Raw genomic sequence first — 27,271 nt, 5'->3', positions numbered from 1 at the left:
TAATCTGGTTAGTGTTCAATCAATAATAATCCAGTGAAAAAATTTCAAAAAACCTATCAGTATAGAAACTCCACCACCTAAGTAAATAAATAAAAAATGTTACGTGCGCATGCGTTAGCCTTGACTAGGGGGTACTAAGGGAACGACCATTAAATAATTCTGCGGGTCGCCATGGAACTCAACGCCCAAGGAGTACCAAAATAGTTTTCATGATCTGAAGAAATTTTTTTTCGAAAAGTGGGTGATCACTTTTCCATGTAAATTTAACTTAAAATGAGCACCCACTTTCTGACCACCTGAGGAAGGGGCATTTATTTTCGTGTTTATTGGCTTAAAGGTTTTTTTGACAAGGCAGTTTGGTACGCGAATGCATATTTAACAGTTTTTGTTTATGCTCACGCAAACAAAGGCTACGTCTGTGAAATGGAAAATAGTCCCAGAGTTCAGGCGTTAATACCATGCAAAAGAAATCAAACAAAAAGACTTTTTAGCCAAGAACACACAGAAAGAAAAAAAAAATAGCATCCATTTTTTTTCTATCGAATTCATTTGCTGTTTTTATTGAAAACTATTTTCCCTCGGATTTTTTATATAATTTTCCATTAAGGGCCGTGCGTCTCACGTTCGTAAATAACAATTTTTTTTTGTAGATTTTGGTGTGCTAAAAACGAATCTGCAAACCGTTTCCGTCGCAAAAAAATAGTTTTTATGATATGAAGAAATTACTTTTTCGAAAAAGTGGCGATCACTTTTCCATGTAAATTTAACTTAAAATGAGCACCCACTTTCTAGCCACCTGAGAGAGGGGGGATTTTTTCCCATGTTTATTGGCTAAACAGCTTTCGTTTATGCTTACGCATAGTGTAAACGAAGGCTACGGCTGTTAAATGGAAAATAGTCCCAGAGTTCAGGGGTTATTACCATGCAAAAGAAATCAAACAAAAAACTTTTTAGCCAAGAAACAGAAAAATGCCCATCTCTCAGGTGGCCAGAAAGTGGGTGCTCATTCTAAGTTAAATTTAGATTGAAAAGTGATCACCCACTTTTCGAAAAAGTAATTTCATGAATATTATGAAAACTTTTTTTTTTGCTACATAAACGGTTTGCAGATTCGTTTTTAGCACACCGAAATCTACAATAAAATATTTCGTTATATATGAACGTGAAACGGGCCTTAAAGTAAAATAATACCGGATTTTTTGGAGCAGATTTGCCGTTTAGTTGCACAAATATCCTCAAACCAGGTAATCACTAAAAGGGACTTTTAAAAGTCGTCACCTGTATCGAGCAAAAGTTTAAAACCACCGATTATATGCCAGCCTACATCATGGTAACATAACATATATTGAGTGAGTTCCTAACAGTATTTTGTATAGTTTTTTTTAGTTTAAACTCATTTTCCCAAAATTTCCCCAAACTTAACGTGTTCGATACAGTCTGCCGCCATTTGTATTTTTCAGATATACCGATAAACATTGCATGTTTTTAACCGATTATACATTACATAAAAACACTAAAATCTTATCCAGTTAGGTAGAACACTTACTTTTCTTGCCTTTGATAACATTTATTTATTATATATTTATTTTTTGACAACTTCTTTGTATCTGTGTTTAGTAATACAAACCCTTTTCATTTAATGTAACGTTTAGTCGGCTCGAAAAACAGTGTTTATTGGTGTATTTGAAAGCTACAAATGGTGGTGGACACTGTTGATTACTTTAAGTTAGAGAAAGTGAGTTAAAACTAAAAAAATATGCAAAATACTGTCAGAAACCTACCGATTATGCCAGCCTATGTCATGGTAACATATATTCGGTGAGTTTCAGACACTGTTTTGTATAGTTTTTAGTTTTCAACTTACTTTCCCAAACTTAACGTATTCAACAGAATCCGCGACCATTTCTGTTTTTTGAGCCAATTAAACATTTTACATTACATAAAAACACTAAACAATTATCCAATTAGGTAGAAACGTAAATTACCTTACCTTTGCTTTCATTTATTTGTTTTTGGACAACTTTTTCGAATCTGTGTATAGTAACCTCCCTCCCCCACCATCAACCAAATATTAATTACTAACTCACATTTTTTAAAACAACAACAACAAAAAAACATTTAGCGTTTCAACATTTTTGCTCCGTTCGGCTTCATCCACTGACTGTTGGTCAAGTCCAAAACATAAATGATTGACAGAAACTCTCGAGGATCCAGATCAAATTCTGTAAGAGTACCATTTTTTTCAGTTTCGCCTTCTTTTTCACTTTTTGCAGTGAATTGCTGTACTAATATAATAAGAATTTTCTCTTTTATTAAATTTTTCCATTACACCAAATTGAGCCACTGCAACGCGTGGCAGAGTACAGCTAGTATATATATATATATATATATATATATATATATATATATATATATATATATATATATATATATGCAGACATACATGCATCTATATGCAGACATACACACATACCACCTTATATACACATATACATACTCATATATATATATACATATATACATATATGTATACACACAAACCAACATATACCCATATATTATACATATATGTATGTGCGTATGTGTCTGTATGTGGATGTGTAGAAATGTACATATGTATGTGTTTGTATGTACGCGTACTTGCGAGTGCATTGGCGTAGGTATTAACCCTTAAGTACCTAAAAACAACTCAATGTCAACTGAAATGAACGAGTCGACGTATAGCGAACATTCTAAATGGAAGTTTTAACTTGACAAACATATATGACACGTACACAAACACTTTCTGTCTCTCTCTTTTTCTATCCCCATTCTCTCTCTCTCTCTCTCTCTCTCTCTCTCTCTGCTAACCCCCACACACAGCAATCTAATGTATTTTAACCTTCAAAACTTAAATATTGTCGATACCCGTCTTCCTCCACCTTATTATCTTTTACCACCCACTTTTTTCTCGTATTATTAACCAACTCTGTAAGGTCTGACGAGGCTGTTAGACCGTAAACATGGTCCAAAATACGAAACATATGTTACCAAACAGATAAAACAGTAATAATAAATGAAACACATATTTGCTCTGCAATAGTATTGAGCACCCTCTTCAGGTTTTTACTAATTACCAGTTTTACTATATATAAATATACATATATATATATATATATATATATAAATTCATAAATATATATATAAATATATAATATATATATAAATATATATAAATTCATAAATATATATATAAATATATATACAAATATATATATAAATATATTAATATATATATAAATATATACATATATATATAAATATATATATAAAAATATATATATGAAATATATAAAAATATATATATAAATATATATTTATAAATATATATATATAAATGCATGTATAAAAATAAAGAAATATATATATATATAAATATATATACATATATATAAATATATATATAAATATATATAAAAACATATATATATAAATATAATAACTACTTCATTTACTCACATAAAATTAATATACGAAAGTATAGATTTATGCGTAAACTTTAAGTATTTATTTCAATATTTATATATAGAAAAAGAGAGAGAGAGAAAATCCTCAACATATATAAAAACAAGAAACAACCACAGAATTCGCGCATAAGCCTGACGAATCCTATAGTGGATGAAACGCAGAATATTCAGTGTAGCTTAATCGCCATATATATTTTATAAATTACTATAAATATATATATATATATAAATATATATATAAATATATATATAAATATATATATAAATAAATATACATAAATATATATATATATATATTTATATAAATATATATAAATATATATATATATTTATATATATATAAATATTAATATATAAATATATATGTATAAATATATATATATATATAAATATGTATATATATAAATATATATATAAACATGTATATATAAATATATATATAAACATATATATATATATAAATATACATTTATAAATATATATATAAATATATATATATAAATATATATATATAAATATATATATATAAATATATATATATATATATATAAATATATATATTAATATATATACATATATATATATAAATATAGGTAGTTTTTTTTTTGTTTATATCCGTTAAAAGCGCTGAGTGAAATTTGAAGAATAAAACATGTATAAATACATTTGAAGCCAAAACTGCAACGCGAATTTTTTTTTTATAAATGAACGGGTGTTTATTTTTAAAGAAATATATTTCTGAGTAAGACTCCTTTGTCAATCTTTTTTTTCCACTTCTTCCTCGACATAATGTAGTGGAAGGTAGTTCGATGAAGAGTCCACGTGATGTTGTTAACTGCGGGGTTTTTATGAAGCCGGATAGGTGACGCCTGGTCGCGCATTTTGAAAATCTGGGTAGTTTTTGCTGTTTAAATCCATTACGTTTATTTTATAAAAAAATTTCGCCTTGCAATTTTGGCTTCAAATGTATTTATACATGTTTGTTTTTTCATATATAAATATATATATATATATATATATAAATATATGTTAATATATATATATAGATAAATATATATAAATATATATGTATATATGGATATATACATATATATATATAAATATATATATAATTAATATAATATATATATAATATATACATAATAGATATATATAATATATATGTCTAATATATATGTATAATATATATATAATATATATATACATATATATATATATATATATATATATATATATAAGAGGAAGAAATGATAAGCTCTACTCTCTATTTCGTATTGAGCTTTTTTAATTCGGTTGGATTACATTTTCTATATATAAATACTGTTATTTATATTAGTTTGAATTTCCCCTTGCGTATATCAGGTAAATACTACATCAGTTTGGTTTCATTAATATATATATATATATATATATATATATATATATATATATATATATAAACATATATATAAATATATATATAAACATATATATAAATATATATATAAACATATATATAAATATATATATAAACATATATATAAATATATATATAAACATATATATAAATATATATATATATAAACATATATATAAACATATATATAAATATATATATAAACATATATATAAATATATATATATAAACATATATATAAATATATATATATATATAAATATATATATATAAATATATATATATAAACATATATATAAATATATATATATATATAAATATATATAAATATATATATAAATATATATAAATATATATATATATAAATATATATATAAATAGATATATATGTATATATAAATAAATATATATATATTTATATATTATTTATATATACATATATATTCATTTATATATATATATATATATTATTATATATATTATTATTATATGTATATTTATATATATATATTATTATTGACTTCAGGGCCATCAGCTATAATCGAAATCGAAACCAAAACCTATGAAGAATTCTTGGTAAAGTTATTTATTACAAGAGATGAAAGTACATAACAATTAAACGACCCGGATGTGAACATGCCACAGAAAATAGTACAAATGCTATCGTATTAATATATAGATTTGTAAGATATAGGTTTAATGAATGACTTCCAACTATTCCCGTCTGTTTCGTATTTGCTGCCTGCCAAAATTAAGTCGTCATCAAATTTTTCCCCTCCATCTCTTAAGCGGCCTATCAGCGTCAATATGATTCCAAATCACTAACTAGTGATGGCATACATATCCCAGTCGAGACCTCATTGAAAGAATTAATTTGCTTATATTTCCGGTGAGAGTATACTTCCAGTATTTTACGGATCCCCGAGAAAGAAGATTTAAAATGATTTAACTTTTGCTATTTTTTTAAGCCCTTTGAAAATTGTAGATTGTAAGAACCACTTTCGGCAGCTGAGTTTTTCTTGTTTCCATAATGGCAAAAATGTCGCTCAAACAACAAAGCCAGATTCGTGCGGTGTACTGTGAATATACTTTAGCTGATAAAAATGTAAAAAAGTGTTTCGAAAAATTTAGGGCGGAAGATTTTAGCCTTTATTAATAAAAAATCCAATATTTAGCGGAGAAGCCAACAAACGAAAAATTCAAATATATAATAAATAAATGTTCCCAAAGCCAAGATAAGTTATTATTCTGCCTACCTGAATAATTTATGTGTGGTTAAAATTTTTAAAGCGTCTATTTCATCCGAAACACAGGTAGTGCCCAGTTCGTAAGTTAGAATTATTACAAGATGGCCAATATGAGACGATCAACTGGGAAGTTTTGAAAATCGCTTAAATCATAAAAACAAAACAAAATGCTAATAGAAATTTACCCAGTGTCATCCAGTGTCGGGTGACACTTATTAATGGACTTTTAACAGTATTTTGTTTATTTTCGAGTATTGAACCATTAACGACACCCCAAAGACGGTTTATTGTTGTCGGCCATGTTGTAGGTTTAACTTACCAATTTGACACTACTTAAATTTCAAACGGAATAAAAGCTGTGAATTACGTAAAAACACACAACACTTGCTCTGGTAGGTAGAAGAGTAATTTATATTGACTTTGGTAACATTTACTTGTTATATTTGAATATTTTATCACCTGTTTTCTCGTTTTGTTGGCTTCTTTTCTAAATATTTAAATTCTCTGACAGTAAATAATCTACAGATGTCGACAGAATCAAGATATTAATTAAAAGTAACACACATTACGCAACACGAGAACTAGCAGCAAGGCTTAACAATCCGCAATTCATGACCCGTATTTTAATGAAGTGGCACTCCCTCTAAGTGGATTGAACCGGCTTCCTCCTTAAGAGGAAGTTTCATAGAAGTATAAAATTCACAAACGTTCCCCAGTCGAATGCATGTCCCCGTCAAGGAAGATGACGAGGTCAGGTTGTTACAACTCTCGCAGGGAGGTTTGAACAACCTCCAACATGCAGTGCTTATTATTATCATCCATCTGATACTGACCAGACGCAACGTTGCTTAACTTCGGTGACTAACGAAAACTTCTTTGTCAATGTGATTATGCCGTATTTGCAATGCACGGGCATTCGATTAAATGGTATTATGCAGAATAAGGATCGCGTTATCGTCGGCATATTTCGAGCAGGTTACGTAAACTTTCGAAAGATGCCAAAAGAAAACTCTGTCTTTTTTTTTTCGCGAATAAGGTGACATGTTTTTAAGAAAATGCCCAACAATATATAGTTTCTTCCCTCGAACAGCTAAACTTTGGAATTCCCTTCCTTCTGCCTGCTTCCCTGGCTGTACTGATATGCAGAAGTTTAAATGTAACATAAACAAATATCTTGTTAATCTTTCCTAGGCATTGTCCCAAATAGTAGCCCCTTACCTCCAACTGGCGATAGACTTTGTAAGGGGTGAATGCAAGTAAAAAAGAAAGGTGCTTAAGAAGACGCTGCCGTGTTGAACATTTGGTACTCTATCTTTGTCCGGCCATGTTTAGAACTCTCGGGCGTGTGTAACACGTGTATGTCTCTCCTTTTCAAACCACGTTTTTTTTTTTCTTTTTTATACCCTTTTTTCTTCTTCCTCGCCGATCACGGCTCTGACATTTGCATACGCTAACTGTTGCTCCTGCTGCTGCCATATGCGAATCTGCTCTCTGTAAGCTTAAGTTGAAAACGGCACTGCTATTGGTTTGAAATTGTACTTTCATCATTAAACCTACAGATTGAACGGACGTATCTTAAGAAGTCTGTCCTTGTTTTAGAAGCAGTTGTATGTTCCCGCTTTTTATGAAAGAAAAATAAATCAAATAATGTGGCCATTATTCACTCTCTTCATTTCCTCCATTCACACTGTCGTCTTTGATTTTTTTTTCATCAATTCTTTTTTAATGTTTTATCTTTTGTGATCGTATTTTTTTTTTCGTTTTTTTTTTCTCCGTAAAATCGCAACGACTGAAGACATTTTTTTTTTCTTTCGGTTTTAGTAAGTGTTCAAGATGGCGCCCGGCCTTCTATGTAACTTCTAACGGTACTGCTCACTGATTCTTCTTTCATTTTTGTGTTGGCTGGAACAAGGCCAAGAATGAAGACGTTTTTGTGAACACGTCTCTTTTTCCCCCTTTTTTTCATTATGAACTCGGCTACCTATGCCATAAAAATAACAGCCAAACATTCAATACAGTTTAACTTATCGAATGCTTTGTGAGGATGCTTTCTATAAGGATATTAATCGAAAAATATATTTACTCTTACAAAAATAAAATAATAATACGATTTATAATAATTTGAGTGTATCGCAAAATATTTAATCTATAATAGCGGGACCTGTGGAAATTCCACAGGGGACTCATCCATATGTAATACATTAATGTTGACATTCTATTTACGTTCAGTGTAAATGGAGACGCTCTCATATTATTGCAGCTTTTTTGTTAAAACTGCAAAAGTGTTCATCTAAGCTAGCTCGAACGCCCGGCAAAGCCCGGTCGTAAAGTACGCTTAAATATGATATTTTAATTCTTGCAGATTTCGTATATATTATTATAGAGTTAATCTTCTATCAATTTTTATATATTATAAAGTTGTGATTGTAAAAAATAAAAATATATATCCATAAGACTTTGGTGCATTAGATTGAATCAAAACCGAAATAAAAACTTATATATATATATATATATATATATATATATATATATATATATATATATATATATATATATATATATAACTTGAGTTCCTCCAGCGATAATTGAAACCGAGACTAAAATTTATGAAGCATTATTTACAAAATTATTTATAAAAAACTAGATGACTTAAGAATCATCAGTTATAATCGAAACTGAAACCAAAATTATGAAGCATTCTTGATAAAATTGTTTATAAAAGAAATAAATGACTTAAGTGCCATCAGCTATAATCGAAACTGAAACCAAAATTATGAAGCATTCTTGATAAAATTGTTTATAAAAGAAATAAATGACTTAAGTGCCATCAGCTATAATCGAAACCGAAACCAAAACCTATTAAGAATTCTTGTTAAGATAATTTATGAAAAGAAATGGAAGTACATAACAATTAAACGACCCGGATTAAGCGTAGCACGGAAAATAACACACGCGTTCTCGTATTACTATATATATAACTAGCATGAATGCCCGGCGTTGCCCGGGTATTTGGAGGTGTTTGTTGAGCAAAAAAACAAAAAAAAAAGCGGTCAATTTTTTAACTTTGACCCCAATGTGACCCAATAAAATTTATTCTTTTGGGCTCAAATAAAGTTATTAATTTACATCCATGTCCAAGGAATCTATATCTAAAATTTCAAGTGTTTAAACCCAAAATTGTCGGAGGAGTTTGGTAGAGTTCTCAATGGTCAAATCGTTAAACTTTGACCCCTTAACAGCCAAATTTCTGGCCTACAACCGATCTCAAAGATTTTTTTCAAATCTCAGTAACCTGTATATCAAATTTTGAGTCTGTAGACTAAAAATCGACAGAGTTATTGCGTAGGGAAATGTACACAGACAGACACACAGACAGATATACAGACAGACAGATACACAGACACGTCCACTTCTATAGATATATAGATAGATAGATGATGATAATATAATATATAAACAGATGTCTGTCTGACGGTCTCCATATTTTCAAACTTTATCTCAACCGAAACTAAAAGTCGCAGAGCGGCGCTAGGGGCATCAAATAATTGGATTTTTTTTCAGCCCTTTCTTTTGTGGGTCTTTAGCCGCTTAAAATTGTTTTTAGGGGGCAAAAAGGGGTAAAAATCGAAAAAAAAAATCGTCAAAAATTTTGTACGTTCATTTTAGTTTATTTTTAATTTTTAATCCATGGAATAAATAAATTGTTCCGTCCAAAATTGTGTGCAGATTTCCAAGTTCGACACCTGAAAAGACGCTGAGGTTACATCGATCGAAGCGAAGTCAGACTAAAACTCAAGAAGTGTAGTTCGAATAATCCTAATGATGCAAATTATGACTTTTCATTCCAAAAATTTCATTAGCAGAGATCTTGAATTTTTTTAGAAATGGAAAATCTTGGAAAATGGAAACTTACTCCAATGTTACTAGTTCCAGTAGCTTCAAGCCAAAAGCTGCAAACTTGTGAAAACTTGCTTCCGGTTGACTGTTTCAAGACTAAAGTCGGCGGGTATCTCCTGTCAATGCGATAATTATCTTTTGTTCTTGCTTTTTTTTTTTTTTTTTACATTAAGTGGATTCACACCATGTCATGAACGATTACCATAATAAAATAAGTTATAGATCTAGGAACATGTCCGAAAAGAATTGTGAAAAAAGGACTCAAGTGGAATAAAATGGAGTATTGGCATCATACAATGTATTGATTAAAACTGCTCGAGTGCCGAAACCAGTTCACATAATGAGACAACACTGACAAGGTAATTCGTATTATATGAAGTATTCGGATTTTTGTTTTTATCTTCACTTTTCTTTTTACAATATTTCAGTCAATGTAATCCCCGGCCTTATTCGAGTGTATCTTGTCGAATTCGGGAACCTTTGTACCAGAATTTCAAACGAAACCCTTTATTAATAGTAAATAACAAGTTCTCAACTAAGTGGATGTCATGGTCCGAAATCGGAGCCCAACTTCGCCATTCTACTATCTAATTTATTTTTACTTTCTCATAATTGGACTTTTATGCATAACCTTAGAAAGATAATAATAGTTTGGGCGTGACGTCATATATATATGACATTCCAAACATAACATTGTTTCCGAGATGGGTATATTTTCTTATGGCACTACGCTCTATAATAAGAAAACTAATGAACACAGCTGAAACCTTACAGGAAGAACTCTAGTCTATCGGACGTAAATGGACGGCAACGTTCAAATCTAAGCTTTTTTCCTTTTAATAATTCCAAGAAAACTTCTCAACTACTGATAGCCATGGCGAATGATACGCTACCTGAAAGCTTTTCGTCCAAAGTTCTCTACTTAAGGTTCACAGGAAATATGAATTGGAACAAATTTACTCAATGTGGCCAGCCTAACGTCTATGCGGAAAGAAGCGAATTAAAATCTATTTCTGTCTTTACAAGCAGACGTATCTAATAGACCGCCCCAACAGTGTTCAAATAGGCAATTGGACAAAACCTCACAATTAAGTATTAAACTAGCAGCATATTTTATATCTTTTAAATGAAGAGTATAGCTTTCATGAAGTTGGCTATAAACAATAAATATTTAAATGTACATCTATAATATAAATCTCACCTGTCTGTTTAAATGTATGTATGTATGTATGTATGTATGTATGTATGCCTGCCTTAATCTTTTGACAAAGGAGACAGATTTTCACGAGATCGGTATCCTTTTAAAGCTCAACTTCCCGGACGACAAATATCGAAAAATTGGCCAAAAAACATTAATGTCTTCACCCTCAACTGGGCAGTTTTCTACAAGGAGGGGTCGATTTTTTGCGAGCCATTTTTGCAAGTCATTGTATCGGTTAGTTTGACTTTGCCTAATTCTAACGTTCCGAACTTCCGGTCACTTCATGGCGTAGCGGTAAAACGTCAGATTTTCTTTCACTTTCTTTTCCGCCTTCACGTCACGGGTTCGAGCCTGCCTGCCTACTACCACTTTTTGTTTATTTGCTCAATACACACATCCAAACGCCCAGGCAACGCCGAGCGCTCAGGCTAGTTTCATATAAATTATGTTATAGACCCTTGCGCTGTATTCTTAATTTTAATTGACTTAATTTTCTTTCTTTTTTTCTTATCTTTTCAGGGATTTAGTACAAAGGACTTAGGATTAACAACAGAAATTGAACACGTCATACCAACGTCATCATCTGCGTTGATAAACTGTAACAACGTAAGTAAATTATACAATGTTTTTTCCAAGGAAAATATTAACAAGTCAAGCCATTCTAATATTTTCTTTCTATACAAGCAGAGACCATACATTGTTACTATATCGATTTAAGCCTTCGTCTCACGTCAGTTTCACGTCGTTGCTTCGCTTTGGCGTCTTGTTAACATTCCATTCAGCTTGCGGTATGTTTTTTGGTCATGGAAACTTGCAAGCCGTGGAACAATGTTCTGAATCGTCAATTGCTTTCCATCCTATTTTGGATTTTACATCGATGAGAGGTGTGACCTTACCCCCGCTTATTTAATTCCTAGTCATCAACTCCTTTTATTCAATTTGTTTTCTATTTGACTCCATGATCCTGGATATGACCTTAAACTATATCCAGTGGTGAAGCCCCAGCTTGCGTGCTTTGGGGAGTGTGGAGCCACCCCTTTAATTGTCATTGCTCCCAGGTCCACTCTGACCCGGAGTGGTAATACCTATGGGTTAAATAGAAACCGACTTGAAAAAAAGAAACATATTCTATTAAAAAAATTTTTCTTCAAAATCTTTGGATTCGGCATTATATAACATGAAAAGGGTTGATATGCCGTAAAACAAATACAACCAACCAACCTGTTTGACTCCACCTCCAAACATGTCAATTCAAAAATTCAATTTTAAAGCTATTTGTTACCATTTTTATAAAATTGATCAGCTCATGATTCGACATCGGCATTTTTTACCAAACTTTGGAGAAAAAAGGGTATTTTTACAGTTTAATCAAGACATTAAAAAAATAAAAATCTCGAAAAATGTTATATTGAACATATTCGTTATGGAATGAGGTTCTCCGAAAAAAAATCATTTAATTTGATCAAGTATTTTTAAAAAAAATTTTTACATCTAAAAAAACAACAACAATTTGTTGTGATACCGAGCAAAAGGTAGTCATGTTTCGATTTTTAGGAAGAAAAGCTATTATTAAAGATTGAGAGGGAGTGTCGGCGCTTTAAACTGAGTTATCTCCCCGTGGCGAGTTCAAAAAATTCAAAGATGGCTACATTCATTGCGCTCTCATGAGAACGTGTTTTTTTTTGGGGGGGGGGGGTGTTGCTGTAAAAAAGCAAAAAAAAAAAAAAACTACTCGATCAAATTAAGTGAATTTTTTTTTTATGATCTTCAAATCCAAAACGGATATGTACAATATAATCTTTTTTCGATATTTTCATTTTTAATGTCTTGATTAACTGTACAAATATCAAAGAAAGTTAACATCCTTTTACAATCCAATTCCAATTTCTCCGATAACAGCAGTCTATGATGGCCAGGGAAGAGAATTCAGAAAAAAGTTGTTTTTCCCCTCATAAAATACGGATATTGTGTCTCTACATAGAAAGAGCCCAGCAAGTGGTGTCTATCCTCGACTTATAAAATCAACAGCGATTAGATCATTCTGTAATGATCATTATTTGGCTCAGTGGCTTGTCGAAATCTTGCAGTCTGTGCGTGAATTATACAGCACGTACTGCATTCCTGATTCTTTTCGGTTTGTTGAATGTCTATGTGGGTTGGATTCGAATGCAGAGACATTCTTTATGTGTTCTTTTGATGTCTCTAGTATCTTTACTAATATACCGTTAGATGAGACGATACATATTTGTACTGACGCGTTTTATGGTGGTCGCCTGACTTCTCCACGCTTTTCCGAGGAGATATTTACTGAACTCATTTTAATGCGCACCAAATCAGTGGTGTTTAGCTTTGGTGACATTATGTACTGTCAGGTCAACGGGGTTTCAATGGGGAGTCCGTTGGCCCCAATTTTAGGTGATATTTTTGTCGGTTACTACGAATCCGTTTTGTTTAATTCTGCAACAATAACCACCACATATTTCAGATATGTTGATGACACTTTTGCTATGTTTTCATCGCAAAGTGAAGCATCAGCATTTTTTAAATAGGTTGAATTCCTTGCATGGGACTCTTAAGTTCACTATGAAAGGTGAGAAGAACATTTATAGGAAGCCCACTTTTACTGGCTTACATGTGAACTGGTCGTCCTTTGTACCCAAATCACGTAAGGCCGGCTTAATTAATTAATACGCTGGTACATAGAGCTCTCATGATATGTTCACCTAATAGATTAGACTCCGAACTTGATAAGATCAGAGAAATATTTATCAATAATGGTTATCCCTTAGACCTTATTGAAGACTGCATTGATAAGAAGATTGATGATTTTAAACCCCCTAAAAAGTTTGGGCCTGCGAAGTGCCCGGTTTATTTAAAATTACCGTGGATTGGGGACAACAGTATTAAATTGTCAAAAGAGATTGTTAGAAGTGTTTATAAGTGCTTCTACTCTGTTTCCTTGCGTTTGGTATACACTACGAAACCTGCTTTTCCTTCTTTTCGAGGCCCTGTCGGTGGGGCATTAGAATACACCGACTGCCCCCCCACACACACACTGCAGAGGGTAAAAGTCCCTCAATGGGGGTCCTGGATATGACCTTAAACTATATCCAGTGGTGAGGCCCCAGCTTGTGGGCTTTGGGGAGTGTGAAGTCACCCTTTAATTGCCATTGCTCCCAGGTCCACTCTGACCCAGAGTGGTAGTACCTGCTAGTGTTCGAACTATGGGTTAAATAGAAATGGACTTGAAAACAACAAATATATTCTATTAAAAAATTTTCTTCAAAATCTTTGGATTCGGCATTAAATAACCCGAAAAGGTTGATATGCCGTAAAACAAAAACAACCAACCAACTTCTTTTCGAAAAGATAGTTTGCCTTACACCCAAATTAGTAATATTGTTTTTCAATTGAAATGCCAGTGCGATGCTGGTTATGCCGGGCGAACATCTTTGCATTTGCTAACTCGTATAAACCAGCAAGCGCCATCTAAAATCAGACAGTGGAGGGTAGGATCTGGTAGTCCCCCTCCTTCTGTAGCCTTGGATTCTGCTATTGGCCAGCATTTGGTTGAGAATCCATGCTATGCTGATAAATATAAAATAGTGTGGTTCGAGGTTTTATCAGAGTAGACTTTAGTGTTAAGACATCTTCTATGTAGCTCGCCGCATGGAGAATTATCAGGCCACGTGGAGTTATTCATTTATTGGAAAGTAAGCCTTTCTTTTGAAGTCGCCGTCGTTATTGCTTTTATGCGTTGTTGTTGTTGTTTTATATATTGACTGTTATTGTTAAAATTTCATTTATTATTATTACCGTTTTTAACGGGCTACGGCTATGGCCGTGGCAGGCCGTACTCCGCCTCCATCAGACAATGATGAAACTGGGGCGGAAGTTGCTCTTCCCACCCCCACAAATTCGGAATGGAACAAGCCGCCAAAAGTAACAAATGATGTCACTGAATTCATCGAAAAGGCTAAAGGATACGAGCACCTTGTTGTTGACAATGGTTTACTCGTGGACTTACCAAAGTTGGAGATTATTAGAAAGAAAAGTCTTATCGTCTTCGTGGTCGACAGGAAGACTAAAAAAGTGATCACGTGGTCGAGAGGAAGACTAAAAAAGCAAGCTCGGAAATTGTCTTCAAGCTGCTGGCGACAGTGCGGCATAGACCCCAGCGTATCATAAAATGTAAAGCTTACAATACCTGGGAATTCGTTGAGGAGGATACAATTGAGGGGATCATTTTGACGATGGGGTAGCGTAGCTCGATCTGGTTGGGCGCCTGGTTCGGGATGTTTCATTAACGACGAGGCATCTTTGGCCTGGCTGGTAATTCGAAATGCTCTCTAGGTCAGTAAGAGACTTCACTCAACTGGCTTGGCAAGTTCGCCTATTTGTAAACTGTGTGGTGACGAGGACGAGACTTTAAATCATGCCTTCTGCTAATGTCACATCATTGTGCAACTGAGTGAGTTTGTTGCTGGGGTCATGGTTTGCAGCCTGAACATACCGTCTTTCAACCTGGAACCTATTAATGTTTGTAGCAACTGAGTTCCGACAACTGATCGGATTAGAAGACAAATATGTCTGACCTTGCAAGCAGTAATAAGAGGTGTGGTATGGAGGATTCGCATGAAAGTGGTTTATGGAGCTGAGGACTTTGCTTCTCTCAACCTTGTTCGAATTTTCCGTTTTATTTGAAGGTTCGTATTAAGGCCGAGAGGGTTAGACTCTCTTCATCACTTTGCTGAAAGGTGGGTGTCTGTCGCATAAGGGGTGCAAGACTTGAGTGCCTTAGGCTTGAGGATTTTGGTTCGCAAAAACAAACGTCAACCGTGACTCGGTTTTCAAAGTCAAATATATAGTTTAGCTTAAGTTCTATTTTTAGACACTTCAAGTCCATAACTTAGCTAGTGTGTGAGAGGTATCTTCAAGCCCCCCCCCCTTTTTTCACACACCAAGTAGGGGACAGACCATGCGATTTGCCAGAGATGCGGGTTCCCTTGTGATATTTTTGTAAGTGGTGTTAGTAATAAAGCGATCGGACCAGCATCACCTTTTTCGACTGGAAAATCCATGTATCTGCCCTGCCACAGTTTCATAAGGGGGGGTCTTATTACTAACACCGTTCCCTTTCTTTTCATTGTAAATATAACTTTTGATTTCTTTATTCACCTCCAGCCCTCCTTTTTACATATTGTATTACATTGGGTTTAAGTAGGTTTTTCATAGTATGAGGTTTTGGTGATTGAAGAAGGATGTATACGCTGATGGATGTATAGTATAAATGCGGTATTGTAGTGAAAGTAGGATCTAGCTAAGTTAGCTTTGGCAGCATTAGTTAGTCAAGACCGACCTTTCCCCCATTCCCCAATTTTTCGGCCTTGTGCCAAATTTTTCTTTAAAAATCTTGTATTTTTATTGGAAATAAATAATCACCGAGCAGACTTCAAAAACCATTTAAAGATTTTAGAGTCTGTCTTTATTGTTGTTCGAAAACCTTTATGCCGGCAAAAGGAAACAACGAAAACGCTATTTCTCTTTGGAGAACTTTGACCCTTTTCTCCCTCGTTGCCCCCCTCTTTGTGACAAGTTTTAGTCGCTTTTAAATGCCGTATTTACAGATTAAATCTTTATTTTAATCGTTTTTTTTTTCTTAATTTTGGCACATTCAAATTCCCCAGTAGTGCTCTTTAATTTCGCCAATTATATTTTGTATGCTATCAATTTTTTCCTGACGAGATGATAGTCGAAAGAGCTCTCGAGAAATTTCCACACATTCTATTTGAATATATATATCAGTTCTATGATTTTTAGATATTATTGTATCTTTGTATACAAGATTTTTTAACTTATTTTCTGTATAAGAAATATTCAAATTGTTTTTGAGGTAAATGAAAGGTTTCAAGTGTTTTTGTGTTCTATACCTCTATTATATAAATGGGACTTTTTCTCTGTGCCAGTTCGTTTTCTACGTATTCTGAAACGGCTGGGCCATTTTTATTTTTAAATTTCACACACGTGTGCTTTATGTGCGTAGAAGTTTTCTTAGATAGATTTTGTATTGAAATGTCTTCGATAAATATGGATCATTGAAGAAATCCGATCAAACGTAGATTCCATGAGTAGAGCTTCTTTCTTAGAACTGCACGCCAGTGGAACTCTCTGCCGCTTGCCTGTTTCCTACCTGACTACACTTGGACATCTTCAAGTCCAACATAAACAAACTCCTGACAAACAGTCCCCTTAAGTATGACACTCTATCAAAACCCCTAATACTAATGATTACTATAATACCATCTCATTGATTACTGGACACACAATAACTCTTATCCCTGAGTGGCCTTCGGGCCTTGATAAGTGGTGACCCCCATGTAAAAAAAAAGATGAAACAGGTGATTTTCGACTAAAGTCAACGTCTTATACAACCTAAAATCAGAAGCACATTTGAAAACTTATAATCGCACAAGCAGAAAAGCCAGGCATTTAAAATAAACCTTATGCTCTTGGATATGATAGGGACGCGTTCTACTTGATTGGTTGGTTGGTTGGTTGTTTTTGTTTTACGGCATATCAACCCTTTTCGGGTTATTTAATGCCGAATCCAAAGATTTTGAAGAAATTTTTTTTAATAGAATATATTTGTTGTTTTCAAGTCGGTTTCTATTTAACCCATAGTTGGAACCCTAACAGGTACTACCACTCCGGGTCAGAGAGGACCTGGGAGCAGTGGTAATTAAAGGGTGGCTCCACACTCCTCAAAGCCCGCAAGCTGGGGCCTCACCACTGGATATAGTTTAAGGTCATATCCAGGACTGCGTTCTACTTGAATGTTTCTAATTAGAGCATAATTGAACTATGGTAATTGACTTTTCGATATTAAACTTTAATTCAAGCCATTATATAAAAATAATTTTATACAATAACCAGTAGGTTCCCTAAAAAGAAAAAGGCCCCTTCAGTCTTGGACAAACCATTGATACCAACCGCAGGGGTGCCTGCACGTGAAATCTTTGTGGAAGGGGGTTCGCAATCGCCAACCACACCTCTCCCGAGTCGACATTGTTAAATACTAGTGGCAAGTGAAGTCTGTGTACAGGATGACTGGAAACAAATGCCGAGATAAGCAGAAAGCACATACAGCGCCTAGAATTCCCAAATGCTCACCCATCGGTTTCTAACCAGGCTCAACGTTGCTTAACTTCGGCGGTCTGACGAGAAGCGGTGCGTCAACGCGATTATGCCGTATGTAGGTTCTCTATAGTGCGGTGTAAACTGCAATGTACACAGTTATTGTGGAGGCATGTGAAACTTACTCCTGTTGCAACCCTGTGAGTCCTCAGTAAGAGCGTGATTGCTTGAAAAATGAGCGATTTCATTGATTTCAATGATGATAAAGTATGGTGAGAATGAAACATTTATTGATCATTATTTAATCCCGGGCAACGTCGGGTCTCCCTGCTAATATTTATTCGTTGGAACTTGGCAATGCGGGGCCTATTAGTTTCGAAAATATTTTCTACACCTGCCAAAGAAGGAGAGATTAGTGGTTGGTGTACCCGTCTAAAGATTACTCTTATTAACACCTTATGCTGAGTCCACGCAAACATTACGCTTTATAATTTAGGTGTAAAAGGTTATTATCCCCATCAAGCATATTTCTTATTGACGCGTACTGATACAATCTTAACAATATTCGCGGGCGTCTGTCATAGTTAATGAGATTTACTTTTCTTTCGTCCGTGATGTCTCTATTTGCACATTGTCCCGCGATTGATTTAGCGTAGGCGCCAAATGTGAGAGTTATGCCGTGGCTGACAGATCGTGTTTCGACGCCATTCGATATGTTGCTCTCGCGAAAATAAAAACAGAAATAAACAACAACAACAATAATAAAAAACAAAAAAATAAAAAAATGGTGATATATTGGACACGGCAAAACCAACATTTGCTGAAAGAAAAATAAAGACAAGAAGAAAAACTAAAAGAAAAATAATCAAAGTGTAGTATCTGTTCTGATATGACATTTCATCTCGGCAAGTGAACATGAATTTCTTATAAACTGGGACATTTTTTGTTATTTTTGTGTAACGTAAAGAGCTCTTTAGGGAACTGGAAATTTCCCATATTGAAAATTTACCTCGCGTCCAACTCTGACTCCGAAGGAATTTACGTAAATAGGGACAGCAGCTAAATAATAGGCATAAATGCAAGAAAAGCGTGTAGCATAATTACTAGCGGCCATATTAAAATCCAAACTAGGGTCCAATATTCAAATAACAACGTAATAAACACTGACGTATTGTCAACAACGACGCTTGTCTAAACTTCAACAAACTGCTTCTTCGTTTTTTTTTTTTTTTTTTTTTTTTGTATCAGTTTGTTTCAACTTGGCCTTTTGGTCAAGATCAAAGTGTAGTATCTGTTCCGGCAGATACTGCACTTGAGATAATTTGTACCAGTCAATGGAGGGGAAACCCTCTATACTGGGACAATTATTATTTTTGGTAACCAGAGTGACCCCTTTTAGGGGAGCTGGTTTTTACCTCACATTAAAAACGGCCTTGTGCCTAATTTGCTCAGTGGGGGAGCAAATAAACACCATCTGTTCTTCAGATGCTGCACTTAAGATGGTTTGTACCAGTCAATGGAGGGGAAACCCTCTATACTGGGACAATTATTATTTTTGGTAACCAGAGTGCCCCCTTTTTGCCTACTTTTAGGGGAGCTGGTTTTTACCTCACATTAAAAACGGCCTTGTGCCTAATTTGCTCAGTGGGGGAGCAAATAAATACCATCTGTTCTTCAGATGCGGCACTTCCATTTCTCGTTCTTTTTCAGTGGAGGAGAAATCCTTCACAACTGAGACAATTTTTTTATTTTTGTGCCTTTTCTTCACGTTAAAAAAAAACGACCCTGGTGTCTAACTCTGTCCCGTGGGGAGGCATTGTAAATAGGTACACGTGTAAATTAATTGTTCAAGCATGCAAATTAGTTTCACTTATAACAAAATCTACCCAAATGAAAACGGATTCTTTTCGGTTCTGTAAAACAGTTGCCCTACAAGCGAAACATCTAAAACGCTTTGAGGCGCTAAGTTTTCGTGTTTGTCACTATTGCTACCAGAATGAAAGCGGAAAACCAAAGCTTTTCTAGGGGGAAAAAAAGGAATCCATCGTTTACTGGGTGTAGTGTAACGTCGTGGCGTTAAAAACTTTCGAAGCGGGACTCTGAATTATGAAGAAGCCTTTTTGTGTATTTCATGGAATTTGCGAAGGTGGAATAGTAAAAGAAACGATGGCGTCTTCTTATGGAGCGAAACCAGCGAAACAGTGGTTATCTATATATTAATACGATAGCGTGTGTGTTCTTTTGGGGGTTACGCTTACATCCGGGTCGTTTAATTGTTATGTATTTCCATTTCTTGCAACAAATAATTTTACCAAGAATTCTTCATAAGTTTTGGTTTTGGTTTCGATGTTAGCTGACGCCACTCAAGTTATTTAATTTTTTTATTAATAATTTTACTAAGAATTATTTATAAATTTGGTTTCGTTTTCGATTATAGCTGACTGCACTCAAGTCATTTAATTTTTTAAATTATAATTTTACCAAGAATTCCTCATAAGTTTTGGTTTCGGTTTCGAACATAGCTAATGGCACTCCAATAATCTAATCTTTTAAAAAATAATTTATCAAGAATTCTCCATAAGTCTTGGTTTCGGTTTCGATTTTAGCTGATGGCACCATAGTAATCTATTTTTTTTTATAAATAATTTTTTCAAGAATTCTCTAAGTTTTGGTTTCGGTTTCGATTAAAGCTGAAGGAACTAAAATTATATATAGAACTACGTACGGACAAAAAATAGCGGAAAAAAATATGGTGACAAAGTTTTGAAAACCGGTTTGTCATAATTTTATTGTATCTTTCCGGCTATTTTTTTTAAATTATATTTGAAAGATTAAAGACTAAAGTTAATTTGTAAAACAAATAAAATATGCGTACACGTAAAAAAAAAATTATAATGAAAAAATGTGTTAACGGCGAACTAGAAAATTCAGCTTAATTTTGAGGTTAAATAAATTCATTGCAAAAATCAGTTGATAGATTAATATTAGTTTTCATGATCTATTTCAAAGCTAATTAGTGAAGTAAAGTCTTAAGATATTTAATTAAATAAAAAACACACATTGTTTATACAAAAAATAGCTTAATTAGCCCCCAAAAGCAGAATCTCAACAAAATAGAAGTTATGTAAACATGGAATTTATGGAAGTCCTAAATCTCAGAAAGTCGGACGGCTGTCTGAATATAAGGTCAGATAATTAAAGTAAGGTAGCGTATGCTGGTTTTCTTCTTTTTTTTTCAGCCGTGCACCCGAACATTCCTATCGCGAACGTTTGTATACGTTTTACCATCTTTAATTTAATTATTTTCCATGTTTTTTGCTTTTAAATTAAATAAATATGCTTTTCAAAATTATATAAAAATTATGTTTCACCGAAAGTTTCACATTCATGCAAGCAAGGAAAATATTATAATCTTACATATAAAAATTATGCGAAACCTAATTAAAAAAAGTAGAGATAGTTTTGCAATTATATGTGTATGTGAGAATATTAAATAAACAATGCTTAATTCAACGATAATATCGGTAGTTTGAGAAATTATTTTTTTCTTCGAAATATATAGAATTCATTTGTACAAACTTTAGGGTCTTTTTTCGTAATGTTGCTGTGAAAACTAAATATTATAATTGTTACAACTTACGATGCTTTATTGTTTAAAAAAAAATAAAGTCATGTATTTTTTTTACTACTGAAAACCATAACTTTAGTAAATTTATTTTTCGTTTAAATAAAATAATACATTTCCACTAAGAGTTAAACAAAAATAACAGGTCCAATATATTCCGTGATCCTTATTTGATAAATATTGAACATTTCATTAAAGTTGGTTAATTTCCTGATTTTTTGGTGAATTTTAAAGTAAATGTTTATACATTTTGAGCATCGGCATTCATTTTGCACGTACATGAATGAACAAACTCTGCGATGATTTTACCTTTATATCATAAGTAAACAGAATAAGGGAGGGGAGAAGAGCGACACTCTCAATTTATTTGCTCTGTCCATTTTAACGTCGCAATTTGTAGTCTGTTTCGACTTGTTCTAATTCGATTTCTCCTTAAGAAACACAAAAGGAAAAACATTACTTTTTTTATTGCATCGCTACATGTGCAATTCACCGTTTGTTTGTTATTTTTTATTGTTTGCCGTTCCTACGGGATTTCTTTTTTACAGAAATCGTCCCAGACAAAGCATGAAGCCACTTTGTTGTATATGAGATTAAAACGTGCCATATGTTGTATGTGAATATATCTGCTTGTGATCATCTAGGCTGTACATTTTAACATTTATAAAACAGTTCTAACAGGAACCGATTGACGTATACGTATCGAAACAGTTGTAGAAATACAGTTCTTTTTACCAGATTTAAATAACACAACGCATACCTGAATTATTTACGAACATTTATTCTCATGATCAGGCCAGCATTTTCAGAGATTACACGTTTTCACATCTTGGCTGTCCGAAGTGACGCCGCTTCCAACGTCATGTTGAGTCGTCCATCCTCTCCGATGCCCAGCTAACGACTCTCTGACTCTCTCTACATATTAACTACATCACATGTTCCTTTACGTCACATCATTATGTGTCTCAGACCAACCTAATGTCCCCGTCTAGTTATTTGTTTATCCAAACCCCAAAATAATATTTACATCTATTTTCTAGTTTCACATTCCTTTTGCGATTCACACGTCAATCATCTAATAATAATAATAATAATAATAATAATAATAATAATAATAACAATAATATTAATGATAATAATGTTTTGGCCTCGCTTGCCACAGTTAACACAGATACTACGCTATGATCACAGCCTAAAGGGTCATAACATTACAACTTGATGTAAGGAGCTAAAAATACTACTTCAACTTCAAAAACTAAATATAGAGGTTTTAGATAGACTCCAAACCCAGAAAATCAGCTACTTCTTCCTCTTTGTCAGAAATATCACTAAATGAATGTGAGGACTAAAGGAAAAAAATAAAGAAAAGCGAGAGTTACGAGGCTGCTGAAAGTAATGCTAGAAATTGCATAACTTGAAATGCGAATACCTTGTTTATTAAAGCCTTTCTCAATGGTTGATTTGAATTTAAACCGCGCACGCGCGAACCTTTAAAATGCACAGTGACGGTTCCTGAAAATATTTCTAACAGGATGGACGATGTTGGTATCCATCCTTCAACCATTCATGGACTCATTAATTTAAGGCCGTTTGTTCCTCTCTCGTCTTTGCACAATGAGATAATTTAACTTAACTAATTAGGTTTCCTCCCTTGTATAACGTCTCTTTTTTTTATATATCAGCTGAAAATTGTTAAATCAGCTAATTGGATTTAGCTGTTCGACGAAATTATCCGCCCCCTTTCTATTGAAACCATGATTAAATGGATCCAAGAACATTCTAACTCTACTCAATAGAGATGTACCTTCCACTTCTTACCAGACTCAGACGAGATGCAAATGACGCAACGATTTTGCACTCCAAAAGGATGGACGACTGGGTTTAATTCACCCGGTAAGTTCGCCTTTCTTAAGTTGTGTCAATTTTCTAGATTCTCACAGTAAATACAAAGTTCACTTCATCGTGGCCAAGTTGTTTACGACACATATTTACGATGTGCGTGCTCCTAGTTCGAAAACAGTTGGTTCCACACTATCACTTTCACTGAGGATGTTGGCAAACTTCACGTGGTACATCACCTAAGTACTCGATGTCTTTCTAGAAAGAGTTCTGACTAGAAAAATATCAAGGATACCAAAACCAACAACGGCATCATGTTCACACGTTTAATCTCATCTGATCTTCTGAGCGCGTCAGACAACCTTTTACACCGGCTTTTAACGAATGCTCGTAGGAACATTCAAATAAAAATTACAATCATTATTTCTATCTCTACTATTAGATAACACGAACTTTGACTGTGTGTCTGTGTCTGTGATTTCGTTCCCTATGTACTCCAAAAAGGTTGGGCCGATGTTTTTGAAATTTCACACGAAGTTAGTTTAAGTGCCTGGCAGTGTTTTTAGATAGGTTTTGTATCGGAATGCCTTCGATAAATATCAATAATTGAAATAAACCGATGAAAGACAGAACCGGCGCTTTTGGCCAAAGTTAACACCTTACACAGCCTAACATCATAATTGTATTTGAGAAGTTTTCTTAACACACAAGCCGAAAGGCCCTACAAATAAAATCGACAGTTGGTTCTTTGATATGATAGGGGTTCGTTCGAAATTAATTTTTATGATTAGAGCACAATTGCGCCATTATACTTGACTTTTTAAACTTTCATTCAAGTCATTATATATGAACAATTTTATAAAATCCACAGAAGTTTATTTTTTCTGCAATGTAGACTACGATGTATTGTAGACTAACTCACTGCAGGGAGGCATGTGAATCTTCCTCCCGGTGCATCGTGATTGGATCCCAACTAGAGCAGGCAATCAATCGATTTGATTAAAAATTAAGCGATTTGACCTATTTCGATTACAATAAAATATGGGAGTGTAAAACATTCGTTGATCATCATTCAATTCCGGGCAACGTCGGATCTCCCAGCTAGTGGTTAATATATTAAACTCAGACATTCAGCCTTCAACATATAATAAAAAGAAGGATAGAAAGACCAATTGAAAATAGGACGAAAGGAAAAGAAATAGGAAAGAAAAAATGAAAACATGACATAAAGACGCTCATTAATCATTGCATATTTTGCCAGCACCGATAAAACCTTTGCCTTGATTGACTGACGAGCAAGATGGCGTCGCCTAAGCTAAGCGCAATCAGACTTATACTGACAAATTACAAAACTTCTTTGACAGATAATATACGTAACCCTATCTCTTCTGACAGTATAAATCCAGTATTTAAAAGTTTTCAGTTTGTCGTAATATATGTTATCTCAATTTAATGGTGAATTGCTAATAATTGTATCGGTTGATACAACGGTTCTTGTTGGATCACTGGTTAAGCAACGTTGAACCTGGTCAGTGTTAAATAGGTGACCATTTGGGACTTCCATCTGCTGCATACGCAACTCCCCCTACAGGAGTATCCCTTGTCTTTCGAGACTAAACGTATGCATCGTGTATCCTTAATATCGCACGCACTAAGTATTGAACATTCAATATTCAGAAGAGTGTCAATTAATCACTTATATATCCTCTAACTATGAGAAATAAATAACACGGCAAAGCCTTGGTAGGGCTATTTTTCTTTCTATTCTAAGAAATCACAATTTATCAGAATCAAAGTTCACTCAAGGATGGGAATTAATGAGACGGATAGCTTACCAGTGGAATAAAACAGATTCCCTTTCTCTATCTCTATTTTTTAAAATCTTTTTTTCCTTTCATTTTCTTTTTCTTGTAAAAATGGCGCATAATCATGCTTCATTAGATTCGATATTTCGTTTCAGTTATGAAACTTTGTCTAGGTTAGCATTTATTGTAAAGTTATATTAGAATAAAAAACAGATGAAGAGAATTTGATGTTTCTCCATTTTGTAGATGAGGATTGGTTATTCGTATTATTTGGATTCATCGGACTCCTGTTCTCATCTTCTCTGTCATTTCCTAAACGTTTCGGTCGATGTAACCTCCAACCTTCTTCAGGTGTATCTTGTTGAACTCCAAATTCCCGTGGTGAACAGAAATATTCCCTGAAGAAGGTCGGAGGTTACATCGACCGAAACGTTGAGAAAATTACACTCAAGATGAGAACATTAGTCCGATGAATCCAAGGATACGAAGAGAACTTGATTGCCTATTAGGCACTATCCTCGAGTGGCTAAGGCCCTTTTGTACGCGGGTTTGACTAAATATCAGTAGTTTATCCGTTACACCACAGATTCTTGCTATACAAAGAACACAGTCACGAATTTGTCTTCTACCCGGTCAGGGCTGATGGAGCGAGGGAAGACTAATGTTGGAGATTAAATAAAAGGTTCCGTTCGAAATTCGGTGTTGATTCCCGAATTTTATACAGAGATTATCAAGTCGACAAGATACAACAAAAATAGATGGGAGGTTACATCGGCCGAAGCGTAGTGAAAATAAGACTATATATAAGAACTGTAGTAGGTAAACTTCAAATGATATAACATGGTCATCTTCAAATCTCATGCCGACAAATCTTGCCGTAAACCGTTTTCATAAGAATTAAAATTTTGACTATTCTATTCATCATGTCCAATCCTTTCATGATATTTTTCATCGTTTCGCTGTTGATAGTTTGTCCATCTCATTAACACTTAAACAAATCAAAACTTTTATTCTAGGATTGCTTAAGAATTGTTGATTCGTTAAAATATTAAATATGATCGATGAAAATTGAAACAAAAAAGGGGGGGGCTAACAAAAAAAAAGGAAGCCTAACAAAAGGGGGGGCTAACCAAAAAAGGGGGGCCTAATCTAAAAGGAGGGGGCTACCAAAAAAAGGGGGGCTACAAAAAAAAAGGGGGGACCTAACCTAAAAGGGGGGGCTAACAAAAAAGGAGGGGCTAACAAAAAAGAGGGGGCTAACAAAAAAGGGGGGAGCTAACAAAAAAAGAGGGGCTAACAAAAAAAGGATGAGGTAATGGATAGAAACAAAGAAATTAAAAAAGAATAAAGTTAAAAAAAAAAAGGACTAAAGAAATAAAGAAAGAAATGAAAAGGGCGAAATAAATATAAAGAATATTATGAAACCAAATGTTCTTTCTTATATCTTAAGTGTCCTATGAAATATTTTACTTGTTGTCTAACCCCTTGTTTGTGATATGATTAAATAATATATGGACCCATACAATTCCCGTAAGTAGTTTTAGAATTGGCGCAATCGCCCATGAAAAGAAAAGAAAATAATAACTAATTACTCCTGCACCTCTCATCATCCGTCACAGAC

General features: G+C 33.7%; 1 protein-coding gene across 1 annotated transcript in view; it reads left to right on the top strand.

Annotated features, from left to right (window-relative positions):
• LOC145279939 (uncharacterized) overlaps positions 1-27,271 on the top strand; it is a 524,321-nt gene that overhangs the window by 293,590 nt on the left and 203,460 nt on the right. The window contains exon 2 of the mRNA XM_080131525.1: positions 11,767-11,853. Coding sequence (XP_079987651.1) covers positions 11,767-11,853 — 87 coding nt within the window. The remainder of the gene's footprint in view (positions 1-11,766; positions 11,854-27,271) is intronic.

Source organism: Euprymna scolopes, chromosome 7 (genome assembly GCF_053919585.1).
Source record: "Euprymna scolopes isolate OS-2025 chromosome 7, ASM5391958v1, whole genome shotgun sequence".
NCBI lineage: Eukaryota > Metazoa > Mollusca > Cephalopoda > Sepiida > Sepiolidae > Euprymna > Euprymna scolopes.
The sequence above is the reverse complement of the archived record's forward strand: the minus strand, read 5'-3'. Positions and strand labels throughout refer to the sequence as shown.